This window comes from Struthio camelus, chromosome 1 (genome assembly GCF_040807025.1).
Source record: "Struthio camelus isolate bStrCam1 chromosome 1, bStrCam1.hap1, whole genome shotgun sequence".
Lineage (NCBI taxonomy): Eukaryota > Metazoa > Chordata > Aves > Struthioniformes > Struthionidae > Struthio > Struthio camelus.
This window is the reverse complement of record NC_090942.1, coordinates 224,090,516-224,108,729: the sequence shown is the minus strand read 5'-3', so window position 1 is coordinate 224,108,729 and position 18,214 is coordinate 224,090,516. Positions and strand designations below refer to the sequence as shown.

The 18,214-nt window shown below is 61.3% G+C and overlaps 1 protein-coding gene across 9 annotated transcripts in view; it reads right to left on the bottom strand.

Annotated features, from left to right (window-relative positions):
* The window catches only part of NUMA1 (nuclear mitotic apparatus protein 1), a 29,501-nt gene that overhangs the window by 10,965 nt on the left and 322 nt on the right, over positions 1-18,214 (bottom strand). Inside the window, exons 1-13 of one of the 9 annotated variants that reach the window (XM_068930865.1) lie at positions 17,201-17,334; positions 10,307-10,379; positions 9,588-9,676; positions 7,429-7,508; positions 6,514-6,635; positions 6,062-6,142; positions 5,518-5,602; positions 4,489-4,609; positions 3,663-3,835; positions 2,822-2,939; positions 1,549-1,666; positions 784-924; positions 206-328 (exon numbers count right to left, since the gene is read on the bottom strand). In XM_068930865.1, coding sequence (XP_068786966.1) covers positions 206-328; positions 784-924; positions 1,549-1,666; positions 2,822-2,939; positions 3,663-3,835; positions 4,489-4,609; positions 5,518-5,602; positions 6,062-6,142; positions 6,514-6,635; positions 7,429-7,508; positions 9,588-9,676; positions 10,307-10,348 — 1,293 coding nt within the window. In that variant the 5' untranslated portion in view covers positions 10,349-10,379; positions 17,201-17,334. Of the gene's footprint in view, positions 1-205; positions 329-783; positions 925-1,548; positions 1,667-2,821; positions 2,940-3,662; positions 3,836-4,488; positions 4,610-5,517; positions 5,603-6,061; positions 6,143-6,513; positions 6,636-7,428; positions 7,509-9,587; positions 9,677-10,306; positions 10,380-10,543; positions 10,843-12,397; positions 12,528-17,200; positions 17,335-18,214 lie in introns of those variants that run through there. The other 8 variants (XM_068930872.1, XM_068930863.1, XM_068930867.1 and 5 more) reach the window with 8 other exon arrangements.

Below are 18,214 nucleotides of genomic sequence, written 5' to 3'. Positions count from 1 at the left end.
GGATGTGCACTTGGCCCAGACAGCCTTCTGTATCACAGGCAGATGGGGGCCTGGCTGCTTTGGAAAGGGGCAACAGTGAGCCTCCCAGCACCCAGATGCGGGCAGAATTTGCCATGATTCGCTCTCTCTGGCTAGAGGAGTTTTTCAACAGAGCAGTGCTTGCTCCCGTTGCTGGAGCATAAGCTCTCTCGAGATGCAGCTGTACCTTGAGGACATCACCCATGACCTCCCCTTTCTCCTGGGTGTTGCAGTCCCTCAGCTTTGCCAGCTGGTCCTCCAGCAGAGAAATCTTCCCCTGGAGAATCTCAGTCTTCTCTTCCAAGCATTTCTGGGGACAAAGACATGGGGCTGAGCAGGGCAGAGGGAAAGGGAAAAAAAATCAAGCAAAAAAAACAAGCACAATCATCAAGTCTATGCCAGTCAAACTTTCTGACAGCTGTGTGTCAGGCTCAGGGCTTTGCTGCAACGATTGCAGCCTTCCTCCCTGCCTCGCAGCGGGCAACCCTTCCCAGTACTCGGAGAAAAGATCCCCTGGGGAGGCAGCTGCTACCAAAGGCAGTGGAGCTTCGCGCCACCCATCCCAGGTGTGCCTGCACGGACAGGCAGAGACTACCCTGCCCTCTCCACCCTCTCACAGCTGGCGGGACACGGGCCAGCTGCAGCGAGCCACGTAACACGCCGGCGGGCGTCCCGTGGCTGTGGCGGGCTGCGCACCCGCGCTCAGGCGGGACAGCGGGGCTCTGCCCGGGGCCGCTCGGCCCGCGCTACCCCAGCACCCCGCACCTTCTCTTGCAGGGCCGTACGCAGCTCGCTCTCCAGCTGCGTCTGCTTTTCTTGCGACTGCCTCAGGGCTGCGTTGTGCTCCTCAGAGAGCTCATTTAGGGCTTCTTGGAGCTGGACCAAGTGGCTGGCAATCTCCCGCAGCTGCAAAAGGAAAACCGCCCCCCACACCAACACAGCCAGGTTAGAGAGCGCACACGCTGCCCAGGGCTCGGCTCAGCCCAGCTGCCCTCACACCAGCACTGTGCACAGCAGCATCTGGCAATTTCCCAAATTCGAGGCGCTTACATGGCTTCCTCAGCCACACTGCATCTGAAACACTGAACACAGACAGCTTGATCCAGTCCCTATTTCCACCCTCAGGGTCAGATCAGGACCTGAGGCCCAAAGCAGATTCAGTCACTGGATCAGGATCCCACAAGATCCAGCAGCAGAGCCGTACACAACCCAAGGTCCAGCACTGCCATCAGACCTTCTCCCTCAGTCTCACCACAAAACACCGCACAGTAAGGGAGCAATGCAAGAAAGTCGGACGCAACCCCAGCCCTCATTTACCAACCAGGGAGGCCAAAAGCAAGCACAGCCTGCACCCGGAGGTCCAAGAGAAGCAGAGAACGCGTTGGTTAGACTCTGCTCGGACTCGACGTTGAAGGCTGATCTTGCCCCTGCGTTGAAGGACCTTTACAGGCAGCGGCTTCCAGGGCGCTGCTGCGTCAGGAGCGCTTTGGAAGTGGCAGGGGCAAGCAGAGAGGGAGCAGCACTCCGTACCTTGAACGAAAGATCCCCATTCTCCTCTGAGAGCTGGTTGATTTTTCGGTCCATCTGGCCTTTTTCAGTCTTCAGATCCTGACACTGTTTTAGGGCCTCATGTAAGCGTATCATCAGGCTGCGGGAAAGGAAACTGTTCAGCGAGGAACTGAAGGAAAGAAAACTTAGCAGCGAGCGCATTTGCAAGACAGAAGGGGACGTCACTGGGGGCTGATGTTGCTGGATATTGATGAGGAAACTAAGGTATCCATGTGCAATGGTGAGAAGGTACCATAAACTCAGCTCTAAACCAGGTCCTGATACATCACGAGGCAGAACAGGACTGAGGATGAGCGGAGTTTGCGCTCTGCATGGGCCTAACTGGCCTGGAGGGAAGGCAGAGGCAGCTGCAGCACTCCAGCTAGCCCTCTGCAAGCAAGCAAACAACAAAACAACCAATCAACCGCACCCACAACAAACCAGCAATGCCTCCCAGGCCGAAGCCGGGCGTCCTTCGCAGGTAAACACATCACCATAAACAGGACGGGGCAAAGACTGGGACGCAGCACGCCAGGTGACAGAATTCAAGTGCATGATGCAGCTGCAGCTCAGATTTGATCAAACGAGAGGGCTGGCATCTGCGTGGGGGCAGACGAGCTCCATCCCCTGTGGCTGCGGTGTGTTAGGCCAAAAGCAGCTTTTGGGCTCATTTAGGTGCAGCTGCAGCCTGACAGGGGCTTGGTGGCCTATGCTAAAGACTTGTGCATTAAATCCAACAGCCATGCTTCAGCAATGCACATCTTTAGGAAAAAGCATCTAACGTTACCCTGAAAGCTTTCAGCAGCAAAGAGCTTATCCCAGAGCTGGGAAGGCCGCACAGCCTCTTTTGGAGGCAAGTGAGACCCACTCAGGGGAGCAAACCCTGTTCTCATAATGGAAAGAGCTGTTTGCAGCCAAGGTTTTAAGGACCCTGGATAAGGAGTGGGTTGTCAGAACAACTCGCATGCTTTGAGACTGGTTCCCCGCTCACTGTTCTCGGGAGCCAGCTAAAATAAAAAATGGCTACAGGCCATAATTCTTCGGGTGGCAAGGGACCTAGCTTGCAGGCTGGGCACGGGAGTGCAAACGCAATTTCCTCTCAGAGGTGCCACTGCAGAGGAAACAGTGGCAGAACAGAAAAGGTCTCCCCTTGCCCCTTCACACATCACTAGGGAAAGGACGGACAACATCAAGCCCAGGGATGCGGCAGTGCAAGGGCCAGCCTAGCCGGGGAGCAAAGTCCCTGGAGGATTACCTCTCGTTCTTCTCCCTCAGCTCCTCCACTTCTTTGGGCTCCAGCTGGTCCGCAGCTTGCCTCTCGTTGAGCAGAGTCAAGCGGTCAATCCGCTGCTGCATCATGGTGATCTGAGCCTCTGGGAAGGGTGGCGAGAAAGAGTCTGTTATCATCCACTTGTGTCACTTGAAGCCCCCAACAGCACAGCAGATGTCTGTCCATCTCCTAGCTGGTGAGGAGCCACCCCACAGGAACCACTTGAACCAGGATACAAGGGAAGAGCCAGGCTGCTGGCGCTGCTGTTCTGCACAGGCTTTGCTACAGCTGTTTTTTGCCAAGGATACATAAGGGGACACAAGGGGGAAGGACAGGGAAGAAGAAACCTGCAGTCTATATGTCTGTAGAGAAATCCCCAGCATGGAGAACATTTTGGACATGCATGGTGAGACTCCTACGTCTGCCAGACTGCTCCAACCAGTTTGGCAGCACGACTCACAGCCATCTCCAAGATTTGCCTGCTCAGAGCTCTTACAACTGTCAGAGCTGTCTTGGCTCTCATCAGCAAGGCCTTCTGCATCACACGTTGTTCCAGACTAGCCAGTAATTGTCCCCTTGGTCCAGCTGCCACCACGAAGCGAGGCACACGAAACCCGAAGGTGCCCTGTCCACCCCGGAAAGTGGACAAGCTCCAGAGCTGCAAGCTGCCCTCACTTGGGGGGTCCAGCAGGACAGAATCGCCCACAAGCACAGCTCCAGCAGGGTCGTAGCTGCAGCAGAAACCCCAAGAGAACAAAACCTCCCTGCAGCTGAACAGCCCTGGAGAGGCCTCCCTGAGCCCCAGAACATCCTGCTAGCTACTTACCCTTCTCTGTGATGAGCTTGCGGTTCTCTGCCAGCTCCATCTCCAGCTCGTCCCGGTTCTCTCTCTCAACAGCCAGCTGCTTCTTCAGCCGTCTCAGCTGGAACTGAGGCGTCTGCATGACGTCCCCCACGGGCGAGGAGGGTGCACCGGGGAGGATGCTGTGAAGAAGCATGCTGATAACCCAGTTACCAAGAGCCAAGCTCGGGGCACAGTTGCTCCCAGCCCAGGCTGGCCCACCGTGGTTCCACAGCGCACCCCATCTCAGGGGCAGGTTCACAGCAGTCGTTTTGATGCCTCATCACCTGAGCAGTAAGGCCACTATCCAAATCTTCCTTACGCTAACCCCAATCTCTAAGTGTCTAGCATGTACATACACAAACACGTCCAGCTCCAGGACAAGGTCTCTATCTCCCTTTATACTATAGCCAGAGCCTCAAAGCACCGTGGCCCATTGTAGAGCAGTCAGCAAGCTACAGACTTAAATTTCACCCTTGCTGCCAGCCCTCCAGTAGCGACACAAGCCTGTCCCTCCCAAACCCAACCAGAAACAGGAAAGGGAGTCGAGGACCACAAACTGCTCTGGGAAGAGGGTCCTGGCTTGCTAGTTGCAAAGGGCAGAGCTGGGCTAAAAGGAGCTGACGGCCTGACCTCATCTCACAACCCCACGTCCCTGTGTCATCGCTGAGGAGCTTGCAAGGAGAGCAGCACCAGGCCAGAAGGAGCTTCTCTGCCAAGTAAGTGTGCACCTCCACTGCATTTTCGGGTCCTAGAAGCTCCCCAGCCCCCCATCCTCCCCAACCAGCAGTCTAAGAGGCTGAGGACATACTTGTTCACACCGGAGGAAGAGGCGATCTTCTGCAGCTCCAGGAAACGCACCTCCCGCTTGTGTGGGTGGGAGAACACCGGGGAATGCTCCTCAGAGCTCGTGCTGGATGAGGACAGTGGCACTACAAGTCACAGGCAAGGAGAACAGCATGACCTTCATTTTAATACCAGAGGAAGGGTTTAGAAGTATGAAGTCCCCAGTTTGAAATCCCAAGGTGCACAGGAACTGCGAATGCCAGCAGGGACAGACCAGCCCAACCGAGAAAGCCATCTCATCATCTTCCTCACCACACGGTCATGTTAGCTCCACCTACACATTAAGGACGCATCTGTCCTGCCATAGTACTCACAGAACAACCTCCCCACCCCACTATGCTGTGGACACCCTGCCTGGCTCAGTCCTCAAAGGAAAGTGCATTTCAGCAGCGTGTGTTACAGAACCTGGGATTATTCCAAGTAGCAAGGGCTATGCAGGTATAGGACAACCCATTCTCTGAGAAGATAACAGATTAAACCTTACATGGGTCAAATTCTGCAGTGCTCAGTGAGGCAGACAACAATTTGGGTTATGGAAGTTGGATGGTGCTGCTGCTTTAGTAGCTATAGCGGCACAAACAGGGAAAAAAGGAAAAAAAAAACCCAAACCAATAGCTTTTATGTTCTAGTAAAAAGGTAATGCGTGCTGATTAGATGCTAGCAGCATGGGAACTGCGAAGGAAGACGCCAACAGCGCTCAGCACTTGGATATCTCCTAGTGCTGCTGTCCACAATGTTATGGACTATTTCTGTTCCACTCTTAGCTGGCCCTTGGACGCTCCTATAACAAACGTGAACAACAGCATTAACCTCTCAGGCTTAGCAGCGCGCTGCATCGATGCCAGCTGGGAGGACAACAGGTCTAATGGCCCGCTCTCCCCTGCAGAGGGCATGACCAGTTACTCGGGGCTGGTGCCTATGGCACATGCTATTTTGGGTCAGCCTGGAAGGCGGCTACAGAGATCTGGCACCTGCAACCCCGCACAGAGCTCACCTTTCCTCTGCAGGAACGCCTCCAGGTTCTCATTCAGGCTCTCCTCATTGTCCAACACAAATTTGAGGATTGTCGCCAGCTCGACCTGTGTCGGACAAGCCGCGGGGTTAGCGGCCATGCTGCGGCAGCTGCACGAGTTGTCGTGCAGCGGAGCAGCACCAGCCAGTTAGCAAACCGCGGAGGGCTGGGGCAGGCACCCGCCTGACCCACTCTCAGCACAGAGAAACCAGCAGCGGCAGCTCCCATCCTGCCTCTGCCTGCGCTGTCACGTGCACACGCGGCAGTCACGGGCCCGTCACCGTCCAGACCCACTCGAGAGCCCCACAGCTCCCTCGGCACACCTTACTTCACAGGAAGCCAGAGCATAAGGGAAGGTCTCAGGACAAGGACCAAAAGGCAGAACCTTAGACACCAAGGCACCTCCTCTTCTCCCCCACCCTCTGCCCGGCAGGGGAACGCAGCCAAGAGGCAGGCTGGAGCAGAGCCCGGGGCGCCACACGTGACACGCTCACAGCGGAAAGCCAAACACAGCCAGAGGGATTACCTGGATCTTGTAGTCAAACTCATTCCAGTCCCTAGGGCTTTTGCTGCTCATGGAGGTATGATACAGGAGCAGTACGGCCACCTGGAAGGAGGCAGCACATCAGCCAGGCATCGCCACAAGTGCGGATTTGGCTTGCAAACCGTTCGGCTTCCCACTGCCCCGGAGCACGTCCGTGCCCAGTGCCCGGAGGCACAGCCAGAGGCAGGGCTGCCCCGTCGGGGGCCTGCAGCGGGGGACCCCTCGCTTGGCCACGCGTGCAACCCAACTCCACGCCGCCGCCACGCGCTCCCCTTCCCTGCGGGGCTCGCTGCTTATGCTCTGCGCTGCAGGTCGTACAAACCCCTCTGGTTCAAGGCAGTGCCTGGGGCAAACGCGGTTTCCTACAGCACAAAGGTGGAGGCCCCACTTCTGCCCACCACGCTGCTCAAACCGGCGACCTGCGTGACAGGTACCTTGGCCAACTCCAGCTCCTCCGCCTCCAGGAGCTTCTGTGCCGACACCAGGTTCTCCATGGCCGCTTTGTGCTTGCAGTGCTCTGCAACATGAAGCGGGAGGTCTAGTTGCATGGGAGCACCTGCCATGAGCGGGGAGGAGGGGGAAGGGAGAAGGGAGGGAGATGGAGAGCTGGGAACCACTTTCCAATGCGGTCGGGCAGAATACATTGCCTGCCAACCCTAGGCACGTGTCTGTCCCCGTTAGGGTAAGGGCGAGGAGCGAGTGGCACCACGAGCGCACCCCAAGGAGAAGGGAACAGCTGCCCTCCCGTCGAGAGCAGAGAGGAGGGCGACAGGCACTCGCAAGCAGGCTGCGCTCCAGAGCCGAGCTCCCAACACAGCCTTTAACGTTAACCGCGACAGGGTTGCTCTTCTGGCAGCTTAACCCTCAGATCCAACTTCCCCACCTCGCCCTCGGGCTCTCTTTGCCTTTTGCTCTTCCACCAGCAGCACAGGCAGAGCGCCGGCCAGGATGATGCCTCCATGCTGGGAGATGCAATACGGTACCTCCCCTTCGAGGGATCCTGCTTTGATAAGGGATTTTCCAGCTGGATTTGACCAGCTTGGGGTCAGGTACCAGGTTAAGAAACCTGCCCAAAACACAGGTCGTCAGCACTGACTGACCAGGCCCTCTCCTTTGCGCCAAGCCTGGCGGGGGCGAGCGTTTCCCCTTGGGAAGCTTTCCGCCCCCGACACAGGCTCGGGGTAGCACTGCTCGTGCTTAATGAACCTGGGCACGGAGCCGGGGTCCTCGGCGCCGGCGGGGACAGGGACGAGTCTGGCAGCGCGAGAACGAGCCGCTCGGAGGCGGGGAGAGCGCGGGAGGCACCGAGCAGGGGCGGCCGCTTCCCGCGGGGCCGGGGAGTTGCTTACTCTGCAGAAAGCCGCGGACGAAGGCGATCCTCTCCGGCAGCGGCTGCTCCAGAACCGACTCCCCCTCCTCCGTCCTGTGGCTAAAAGGGTGCACGGGTTATTTGAACGCTCTGACTGGAGATTAAGCAAATGGTGCTTTTCCAAAGCTGAGCTTTACGAGAGAGAGGCCGGTTCTCGTGCAGTAAAGCAGGCTAGGCCAGCACCTCCCTGAGCGACAAAGCCGGCCCTCGGCACAGACAAAAACGGCTGCTTCTGCCTCACTGCTGGTGCCAGGCGCCAGCTGACCCCCGGGCCGGGCCAGAGCGCTCGCGTCCTTCGTTGCTCCCTCGTTTGCGCACCAGCCCCGACATCACCGGGCCGGGCCGGGCCGGAGACGTGGCAGAGGGGGCTGTCGGTGTCGCTGCCCTCAGTGCTGCAGCAGCGCTCGCTCCGGAGCGGGCACCTGGCCTGGAGCAAGGAGTTTTTCCCACTATCCCGAAGCATCGCCATTTGTGGGAAACTGCATTTGCGAAAGCCGTACTTGTGCCCAGGCCGGGCTCACGTCTCGGTCTCCGCCTCCGAGGCTGCACCAGCTTTGAGAGGGGAACTGAAGCTGCCTGTTAAGGCTCTAGTTCAAGACTCCGCTTTCCAATAAAAGCCAACTTAAAGAGAGACCGTGTGCCGGAAACCCACACCTGCCTGCGCTCAACTGACGCTACTTTTGGTGCCTTTGGTTATTTCGGATCCCTGAAGGCAGGGACGCACGCTGGAGGCTGACGGCTCGCTCGGGGAATTTTCCTGTCTCACACAGTGTGTTAATGCTTTGGGATCTCCCAGCCTTGTCTCCTCGTGCTAAAGGGAGCTCCAGGTCAGCCTGTCCCCGGCTGCCACCCCCACCTATGAAGCTACGGTCAGGCCTGTTCGGTGCACGCACGCAGCCCGCGATCCCTGCTAGGCTCAGCTTGAACACGGATCAAGGAGATTAATCAGGGTTGACTAAATATATCCCCGGTGCAGGCGGCTCCTTCCTCCCCACCCACTGCACAATCGGATCCCCGCTCAGCGCAGGTTCTCGTTACACAGTGCCGGCGATAATTATAGCAGGCAGGCATCCACAAAGCCTCCTTCAGGAAGGATTTGAAAGCAGAGAGCTTCAGCGGCGGCTGGCAGCCTCGTACCCTGCCCCGCTCTCCCAGAGCCGCCTCGCAGCTTCATTAATTACAGGTGGCTGGAACTGCGCGTGCGTGCTCCCAGCTCCAATCTCCATTACGGTTTAGAGATTTTAATCACCCTGGCTCGCAAGCAACAGACATGCCTCCCGAGAGAGGCTTTTCTCCAATCCCTGCCCCAAAGCGTGGCCACCCCCTGCCACAGGTCCCGGGGGTGGAGCAAACAGATCTCCGCAGCCGGGAGGGTTAAATCCTGCTCGTATCACGCTCGGAAGCAGCCTGACGTTCCCAGGGAGCAAACAGGACCGCTTCGCGGGCAGGGAGAGCTGTCACTCTTTAAGCTGCTTTTCAGGCCCAAAGTTTCCTCAAGGTCCTGCGGTTGCAGCTAAGGAAAACTTGCCAGGCTGTTTCCCAGCCTGAGCAGCATTTGCAGAGCAACAACAGCTCCTTCCCGCGGAGCGCTGCCCCCCACGCGGCTCCGGGATCCCCCGAGACACCGCACGCAAAGCTCAGCTCCTGCTCTCTGCTGAGCGCAGGGGCGGCAGGCAGCAGGCTCTCTTGCAGCCGCCTCGAGCAGGTTTCCCTCGAGCCCGAGCTGCAGCAGAGCCCCGGCACGACAGCTACGTGCAGAGGCTTCCCAGCCGGGCTGCCCACAAGGCTCATCAGCGCACGCAGGGTGCGTTTACGCGCTCAGGAGCCCCAGTGCAACGGCAGCAGAGCCTCCCGCTGCACGGCGCTGTGCTGCAGAGCGCGACCAGGAAGAAGCACTTATGCAGGTGCTTTGCTTCGCAGGAGCTTTGCGCGGAGGAGACGAAACCCCAGCCCCGTGTCTCCCGGAGGGGGAACATGCTCGGCCCTTCCTCCTGCCCTGCCCGCATCGGGACGAGGCTCTCGGCCCCGCGCTCCGGCACTCGGAGGCTACAGCTTCGGGGGGCAGCCTAGCACGCGCTCGCCCGCAGCTCGCATCCAGCCAGGCAGCTCGGAGAAAGCCCTCCGGCTCCTCGTACTCACATTTTGTTGATGATCTTGATGAAAACACTGCAGTCCTGGAGCTGTGACAGATCATCGAGGGGATCCGTACAAACGTCTGTACTGTTCACCTAGAACCGGGACGGGACAGTCAGAAACCAGGGACCCAACAGCAAGCTGCACCGCACATCCCAGCGTCTCCCTCTTCTGACGGGAGGAAACCGAGACTTTGGTCTTGGCTTGAGAGCAAAGGCAGCCAACTCGGACCTGCTTCTCAGAGGCCAGGACTGAACATCTAGAAGGCAAAGGCTGAATGCAATTCCTGTATCCGATCGCTGTGCGCTCCACAGCGAGACAGGCTGGCACAGACATAACTCGGACCCCATTTATTACGTGGCAATGCTTTTCTTGGATGCAGCCCTGTTTCTACGAGTCAGAGCCCACGGCCCATCTACGGCCCAGCCTTTTAGCCTCCTGAAACTGCTTCGCCCTCCAGACTTTGCAGCGGTTCCCGGGGGAGCTCCAGGGCAGCCCCAGCGTTTCCGGTTGCTCAGTGGGAGCTGTGAGCAAGTCATCTCGCACAGACCCACCTGCCACGGGGCCCCAGCACAACGCTTTCGAGGAAGTCCCCACCCCAGCGATCGGGGCCGTTCCCCCAGGAAACGGCCATCGCCCACAGCAGCACCAGCAGCAGCTGTAAATCCACCCAGGCAACAGGTCCCACCTGAAGAGCAAGCTACAAAGAGAGAAGGACGCTTTACCCAAGTGAGGAGAGCCGCGGCTCTCGTGGCGTGAAGAGGCATCTTTGCGAGGCTGCCAGATTACTGTCTGAACCTGGAAATGCCAAAAAACAACAACAAAAAATTAAAGAGCAAGCATAGGAACTACGTTAACACGCAGCCGGCACGAGCGACCAGGCATCAACGTCCACCAAAGGAAGAACTAGCTAGCCCTGCACGCCCAAGAGCGCCGTCCGTCCGACGGGCTGTGCGTTTTACCGAGGTGAGCAGCCGGCATCCTAGTTCAGGGCCAAGAGAAGCAGCGGACGACGCCGCAGAGGAGAACTGCCGGGTCTCCCGGCTCCCAGCCCCTCGGCTGCGCGCCGCTAAGGCCTGCAGGGTTTTATGGCCGGCGCCCGGGACGGCCGCGGGCGACGTTCAAGGGAGGACGGCCGCTCGCGCTGCGAGCGCGACCATCTCCGGGGCAGAAGAGCAGCGATGTTCCCAACCACACGTTGCAACGCGACAACAGTTCACGGCGAACAGCCGAGCAGCCCACATCCAACTGACAGCACAGTGAGGTAATTGTAGTCAGATGACCTAAATTCCCAAGCGAGTACGCAGCCCGGATGCCAATTAAATGCCTAAGGAGGACGGCGTCCAAGCGCGGCCAGGGCCCTGGGTTGAAATCGCCGCCGAGCAGCCCGCGGCGCGTCTCCCGTCTCGGCCGTACCCTCGGGCACGTCGGGGCGGCCGCGCAGCCGCCCAGCGCTCCCACCGCGGGCGGGCAGCGAGCAACCGCGCCGGGGACAAAACCTCCCGGCAGCGGCGGCCGTCTGAATTTCATCCTTGCTGCCATCCCTGAGCTTCTGGGGATGCCGCGAGCCGGGAGGAAACGCGGCGGCGGCGCCACGTCCAGGAGTTTTTCTCCGTTGGGGAGCAGGCTGGGCGGGCAGGGGGAGCGTTCCCGCGCGCCGCGGGAGGCCGACGAGGGGCTGCGGCAAAGCCGGCGGCTGCGTCGCCTCGCTCCGGCGGGGAAGAGCCCGCCGAGCCGAGCGGCCCTTTTTCCAGCGCTTTTTCCCCCTCGAGCGGCAGCCGGGAGAGGGCTATCTCTGCCGCACAGGCTCCTCGCCCCGCGCTGGCCCCGATAGCGGGGCGGGCGTCCCCGGGCTCCACCTGCAAACAGCAAGCGGCGGCGAGGCGAGCCGGGAAAACCAGGCGAGCGCCGGGCGCCGCGGCCGGCAGCGGGCGCTGGGGGCGGGCAGGGGGACGCGCAGGGCAGCGGGAGGCGATGACCCCGGCGGGGCGCCAGCGCTATCGCCCGGGAGGCTCTCCTCCCGAGGCCGCAGCGGGAAAAGGTCTCGCGCGGGTGGTAACGGGTGGGAGGAGAAAAACCAAATAAATCAATTTAAAGGAAAAAAAAAAAAAAAAAGGTGCAAAACAAGCCGGCCGGGGGCTCCCTGGGGAGCTTTTCCCTTCTCGCGTTTCAGCGATGCCTCCTGCCCCTAACTCCTTGCGGGGAGGAGGAGGGAGCCGGCCCGGCCCCGGCCAGACCGCGGCAAAACCTCGGAAGGAGCCTGGAGGCTCCGGCCACGACCCGCTGGGCTCCGCGCAGCCGCTCGCTGCGGGACATTGTTTTCCTCCACCTCTTTTTTCTAGCTGCTTTGCCGAAGGAGGCGGCGGGGAAGCGCTCAGACGAGGCAGACCCGACCCGCTGGCGGGGCCTCGGTCCCCCAAAACGGAGGGGGGGGGGAAGCTCCCGAGGGGGAACGGCTGGGGGACAACAGCCGGAGGGACAACAGCCGGAGGGACAACAGCCGGAGGGACAACAGCCGGAGGGACAACCGGGCCCGCGACGTTACGCAAGCGGGCGCCTTTGGACCGGGCGCTCCCCGCCGACGGCGGCGGAGGGGAGGAGAGGAGGAAGGAGAGAGACAGAGAAAACAAACCGACCAAAACAACCACCGCCACCGAGGCAGCAACGGCCCCCCCGCCCCGGCCGAGCCCGGATGTTGGCCGAGGCGGCTGCGGGTTTCGCTGCCTTCCTCCCCCCACCCCACCTCCCTCCTCCTCCTCGCCGGCCGCGCTCCCAACAAACGCGTCCGGCGCAGAAAGTCTTTGTTCAGGCCTTACCGGACTGCGGCGGCGGGGGGCGAAGCCGGGGTCGGGGGGGGGACGACGAGGCGTCTTTAATCCGCCGTCGGCATGCAGGAAGAGCTCGGGAAGCGAAGGCAGGGCGCGCGAAAGGAAAAGTTGCCGGGTGTCTGGTGGGGACGGCAGGAGACGGTTCCCCTTGGCGGTGGCGGCGAGCCGCCCGGCCCCCGCGTCACGGCCCCCGGGGCCCGCTCGCGTTAAAGGCGCCGGCCGCCGCTCCGGTCCGCGGCCTTCCCTCGTCGCCGCCGTGGGGGTATCCCGGCGGTCGGCGGCTTTCAAAGCATTCGCCCAAATTCCCCGGGGCCGCGAGCACCTCGCGGGCGTCTGGCCGTGCCCTGCTGACGGGAAGGAAGGAGGCGTTGCTTTGAAACCCGTCCCAGGCGGGCAGGCTTCGGGAGTCAGCCGGGAGAGCCGACCAGGCGAGGAAGGCGCTCGCGCCAGGCGGCGTTTCGCAAAAGCTCGCGGCGAACCGAGCCCCGGCCTCCGCGGGAGGAGACGCTCGGCCGCGGGTCGCGGCTCGATCCCTGCGCGCGCGAACCTCCCTCCTCCGAGGGCTCTGCCCAGACGGGCCCAGCGACGCTCGCAAAAGCGGGTTTCTCTTCTCAGATCCGCAGCCGGAGCCTCAACCTCCGCTCGCCAAGCTGGGACCCAGAGCTCAAAAGGGATTAACACCCGCTGTAGGGTAACGAAGGGGAGCAGGCCACCTCGGGGGACCTCCAAGGAGCGCGAAGGACAGACCCGCGGGCTGACGGGGCTGGGCCAAGAGCGGCCGCGTTAGCCATCTTCTCAAGGACGTCTTGGCTCTCCGCGAAGACTTGGAGCCATTCGGTCGCTCGTCATCATCGTTAACGCGCGCGGCCCCGGCGTCCGGGCCCGGGAGCAGGCGCAGCTCCCCGCGGCCGAGCCGCAGACGCGCCGCCAAGCTTCGGCTCACGCCCGCGCCGACCCGCGCTCGAGCGCTATCGCGGAGGGACCTCTGGGGAGGACCCTCAAGCAGGGTCACCTCGAGCACGTCGCCCAGGACCATCGCCGCGCCGGTTTTCTCGCCCCGTGCGCTCTCCCGTTCGGCTTCGTTCAGGAACCCCCGGCCCGGACGGCTCGGTGGTGCTCGCGAAGCCGGTTCGCCTCGGGACCCCTGCCGCCGCCGCGGGCCAGGGCAACGCGGGAACACAGAACAAACGCCAACGTCATGGCGTTTTTTAATGTTTTTTAATTAAAAGAACCCACCTCCTCCTCCTCCCTCGGGCTCTCAGTGTCGTTTCCCACCTGGGAACGCCTTCAAATCCGTTTGCCAAACCTGACCGCGCGTCACTAACGCCTTGGAGGGAGACAGAGAGAGAGAGAGACCTGCCGACAGCAAAAACCGCCCGACGGAGCGGCGAAACCGGCTCCGCGCTCCCGGGCACCCTCTGGGAGGCAAACCAAGAGACGGGAACGCCGGCCGCAGCTGGAGAGGCTTGGAGAGCCAGAGGGCCACGTCACGGCGTCCCAGCGCCGGGCCGAGGAGCCGCAGAGGCGCTCCCGGACGAAGCGCCGACCGGCCGCCGGCGAGCTGCCTCGGGCTGCCTTCGCGAGGCCGGGTTTTCGCAGCTGCCGGTCACCGACATCCAACAGGCATCGGGGGCGTTAGGGGCTGCCGCAGCTGGGTTCGGCGTCCTGCCTTTCCCGTCCGCCTTCGGCCGCAGCAGCTGTTCCCTCCTGCAGGCGATGGAGCGAGACTCCTCCGCTGCGCGGGACGGGTCCTGCCGTACGCAAGACCTAATTCGGTTAGTCGAGACAGGTTGCGACGCCGCCAGGTCCCGAAGAGCAGGAAGGCGCACGGCAGTCCCTCCGCGGCGCTTGGGCTGGTTTTGGAGACGTGGCGAGGGTTTTGAAGCTGCGTTCTCGGACCGCACCTACCCGAAAGGCACGTCAAAGAGGTCTCGGTGCTCCCGCGGCAGAGGATCCCGGCCCACCTCCAGCAGGGCCGCAGCTCGGAGCGCGGCTAACGCAGGCAGCCAGGCTTTTCCCCCAAATCCGGACTACGGTTTGCTCCGAAAACGCCCTTTCCCACACGCTGGCGAGGACGGGACTCAGGCAATGCGGCGCTCGTGCTCCCCTGCCGCCCCGCAGAAGGGCTCGGCGCCGCGAGCCCCAGCTCGCCCGCGGGCAGCCACGGGTCCGGCGGTCGGAGGCTGGCCACGGGCTGGGCACGCCGCCGGCCCCCAGGCACGCCTCGCCGGGCAAGCCGCCTCCGTTTCTTCCCGGACCTGGGGGCCTTACCCAGCTCCTCCACGGCCGGGGCAGCTCCGGGCTTCCCACGTGCCGCAGCTCTTGCCCCGGCCTCCCTGCCAGCTGGTGGACCTACGGCAGGTTAAAAAACAAACCAAGACCTCCTCCCACACGCACATACGCTATTTTACCTTGACGCTTTTAATGAGAGCCAAGCGCCGTCAGGAACCTCTTCCGCCTGCCGGCATTTGCAGCCCGGCCAAGTTAAGCCCGGTCCTCTCGGTGGTGCCGCCGCAGACGGACGCAGTAATTCCCCGTGGCTGCCCAGCACCTTCCCCGCGCGACGCAGTGCCTCCCCGCGCCGTCCTCGCTCCTCTCCCAGCCCTTCCCGTTTCCTAACTTGTTTTCTTTATTTTTTTGCCATGACAGCCGAGCTCAGCAGCGCCAGCGCTGCTTTCCGGCGGGGTTTAACACAAACTTCGCAGGCGTTCTCAGTTAGGCTGGATCTTTCCCGGAAAGCCCAGCAACGAGGCTCAGAGAGACCCCTGCACCTCGGGCTCCTCACCCACCATCACTCGCAACCCGTAGGTAGGGTTTTCACTCTGTCCTGGATTTAATCCTCAGACTAATGAATAAGGCTACCTTTCCAAGTCCAATTCACCCCCCGACGGATAGCTCGATGTCACACCCACACCAGAAGACATTATAATGAAAAAGGCAATGCCAGATCTCGCTTAGGCCCTGATTAAAAAAAAAAAAAAGGGGGGGGGGACAGATAAGGCCATGGGTGACGCATGGGTCACCCTGCAGAAGGGGAAACCCAGCTCCAAGGAGCTTTTGGCCAGCAGCTTACCAAATCCAAATCTGCACACGCAAGCCCTTGCTCCTCCACTGAAGGCAGACTCCTGCCACCAAGCGTTTATGTGACTGCTCAGCAAACCCCACCCAGACACAGGGCTAGTTATTTTTCGAACTGATCTAGCAAAAAAGGCCTCAGCTCAACCAGTTCCCCAATCCGGTTTACTCTGCAGCTTCAGAAGTCCTCCTGCAGGCACAAGGAGGACAGCAGAACTGCTTCGTTCAGCAGCCACACCACCAATGTGTTAATGCCACCACCGCCTTAGCAACTAGTCCAAGGAATTTCCTGTGTAAAGCGTGCTACTTTGGCGCAGATAGCAAAGAACCTGAAAAAGCTAAAGAACCAGAAACGTGGTGGACATCTGCTTGCCAGTGAACTACCACAGAATCACAGAACAGTTGAGGTTGGAAGGGATATCTGGAGATCATCTAGTCCAAGCCCCCTGCTCCACCAGGGTCACCTATAGCACGTTGTCCAGCATCGCATCCGGGCGGGTTTTGCATATCTCCAGCGAAGGAGACTCCACTACCTCTCTGGGCAACCTGTTCCAGTGCTCTGTCACCCTCACAGTGAAGAGGTTTTGCTTCATGTTCAGATGGACCTTCCTGTGTTTCAGTTTATGCCCGTTGCTTCTTGCCCTGTCACTGGGCACCACGGAGAAGAGGCTGGCCCCATCCTCTCAACACCCTCCCTTCACATACTTCTACACATTTATGAGATCGCCTCTCAATCTTCTCTTCTCCAGGCTGAACAGGCCCAGATCCCTCAGCCTTTCCTCAGAGCAGAGATGCTCCAGGCCCTTCATCATCTGTGTAGCCCTCCGCTGGACTCTCTCCAGGAGCTCCATGTCTCTCTTGTACTGGGGAGCCCAGAACTGGACCCAGTACTCCAGGTGAGGCCTCCCCAGGGCTGAGGAGAGGGGCAGGATCACCTCCCTCCACCTGCGGGCAACACTCTGCCTAATGCACCCCAGGATCCCACTGGTCTTCTTGGCCACAAGGGCGCATTGCTGCCTCATGGTCACCTTGTTGTCCACCAGGACTCCCAGGCCCTTCTCGGCAGAGCTGCTTTCCAGCAGATCAGCCCCCAGCCTGTCCTGCTGCCTGGGGTTATTCCTCCCCAGGGACAGGACCCTGCTCTTGCCTCCGCTGAACTTTGAGGAGGTTCCTCTCCGCCCAGCTCTCCAGCCTGTCCACGTCCCTCTGAATGGCAGCACAGTCTTCTGGTGTGTTAGCCTCTCCTCCCACTTTGGGATCATCAGCAAACTTATGCAGAGGGTGCACTCTGTCCCTTCCTCCAGGTCACTGATGAGTATGTTGAACAAGACTGGACCCAGGACTGACCCCTGGGGGACACCACTGGGCTACAGGCCTCCAACTAGACTCCGCAACACTGACCACAACCCTCTGAGCTCGGCCATCCAGCTAATTTCTTATCCACCTCACTGTCCACTCATCCAACCCACACTTCCTGAGCTTACCTACGAGGATGTGATGGGAGACAGTGTCAAAAGCCTTGCTGGCACACAAGGGGGAAGACATGATGATTACGGAGCCTGGTCCTCTCCTGCTGCAAGAACCCACAGCATAATCCTGCTGCCGACTTTATCAAGCTTCATCTCAAAAGCAGCAAAGGTTTTGGATCCGTCTCCAGACTAACCCACTCAAAGCTTCCTGGAAAATCCCCGGCAAAGACAAGGATCTTGCACATACCTGCCTCGCAATCCCACCTACGCCGAGGGAGAAGCGCAAGGCGCTCGCAGGTCTGGCGCAGGTCTGGTCCCCCTGCCCGGCCGTGGGAGGGGGAGAGGCGCCAGATCACGGTCCCTCCGGCCACCTCCGTGTCCTGCAGCGTCACGGTCCCACACAGTCGTCCCCAAAGGGTCACCACCCCCCTAAAGCATCCTGTCCCCCCACCCCAGGTCACTGTGTCCCTCCCAGGTTCCCTGCTCCCCACAGCGGCCCCATACCCCCCCCCACCTCGCTGTCCCTCTGCTCCCCCCCCTCCAGGTCCCCGTTCCCCCCCCCACCTCGCTATCCCTCTGCTCCCCCCCCTCCAAGTCCCCCTTCCCCCCCCACCTCGCTGTCCCTCTGCTCCCCCCCCCAGGTCCCCCTCCCCCCCCCACCTCACTGTCCCTCTGCTCCCCCCCTCCAGGTCCCCCTTCCCCCCCCCACCTCACTGTCCCTCTGCTCCCCCCCCTCCAGGTCCCCCCCTTCCCCCCCCCACCTCGCTGTCCCTCTGCTCCCCCCCCCTCCAGGTCCCCCTTCCCCCCCCCACCTCGCTGTCCCTCTGCTCCCCCCCCTCCAGGTCCCCCCCTTCCCCCCCCCACCTCGCTGTCCCTCTGCTCCCCCCCCTCCAGGTCCCCCTTCCCCCCCCCACCTCGCTGTCCCTCTGCTCCCCCCCCTCCACGTCCCCCTTCCCCCCCCACCTCGCTGTCCCTCTGCTCCCCCCCCCTCCACATCCCCCTTCCCCCCCCACCTCGCTGTCCCTCTGCTCCCCCCCCCCCGGTCCCCATTCCCCCCCCCACCTCGCTGTCCCTCTGCTCCCCCCCCCCCGGTCCCCCTTCCCCCCCCACCTCGCTGTCCCTCTGCTCCCCCCCCCCAGGTCCCCCTTCCCCCCCCACCTCGCTGTCCCTCTGCTCCCCCCCCCCCAGGTCCCCCTTCCCCCCCCACCTCGCTGTCCCTCTGCTCCCCCCCCCCCAGGTCCCCCTTCCCCCCCCACCTCGC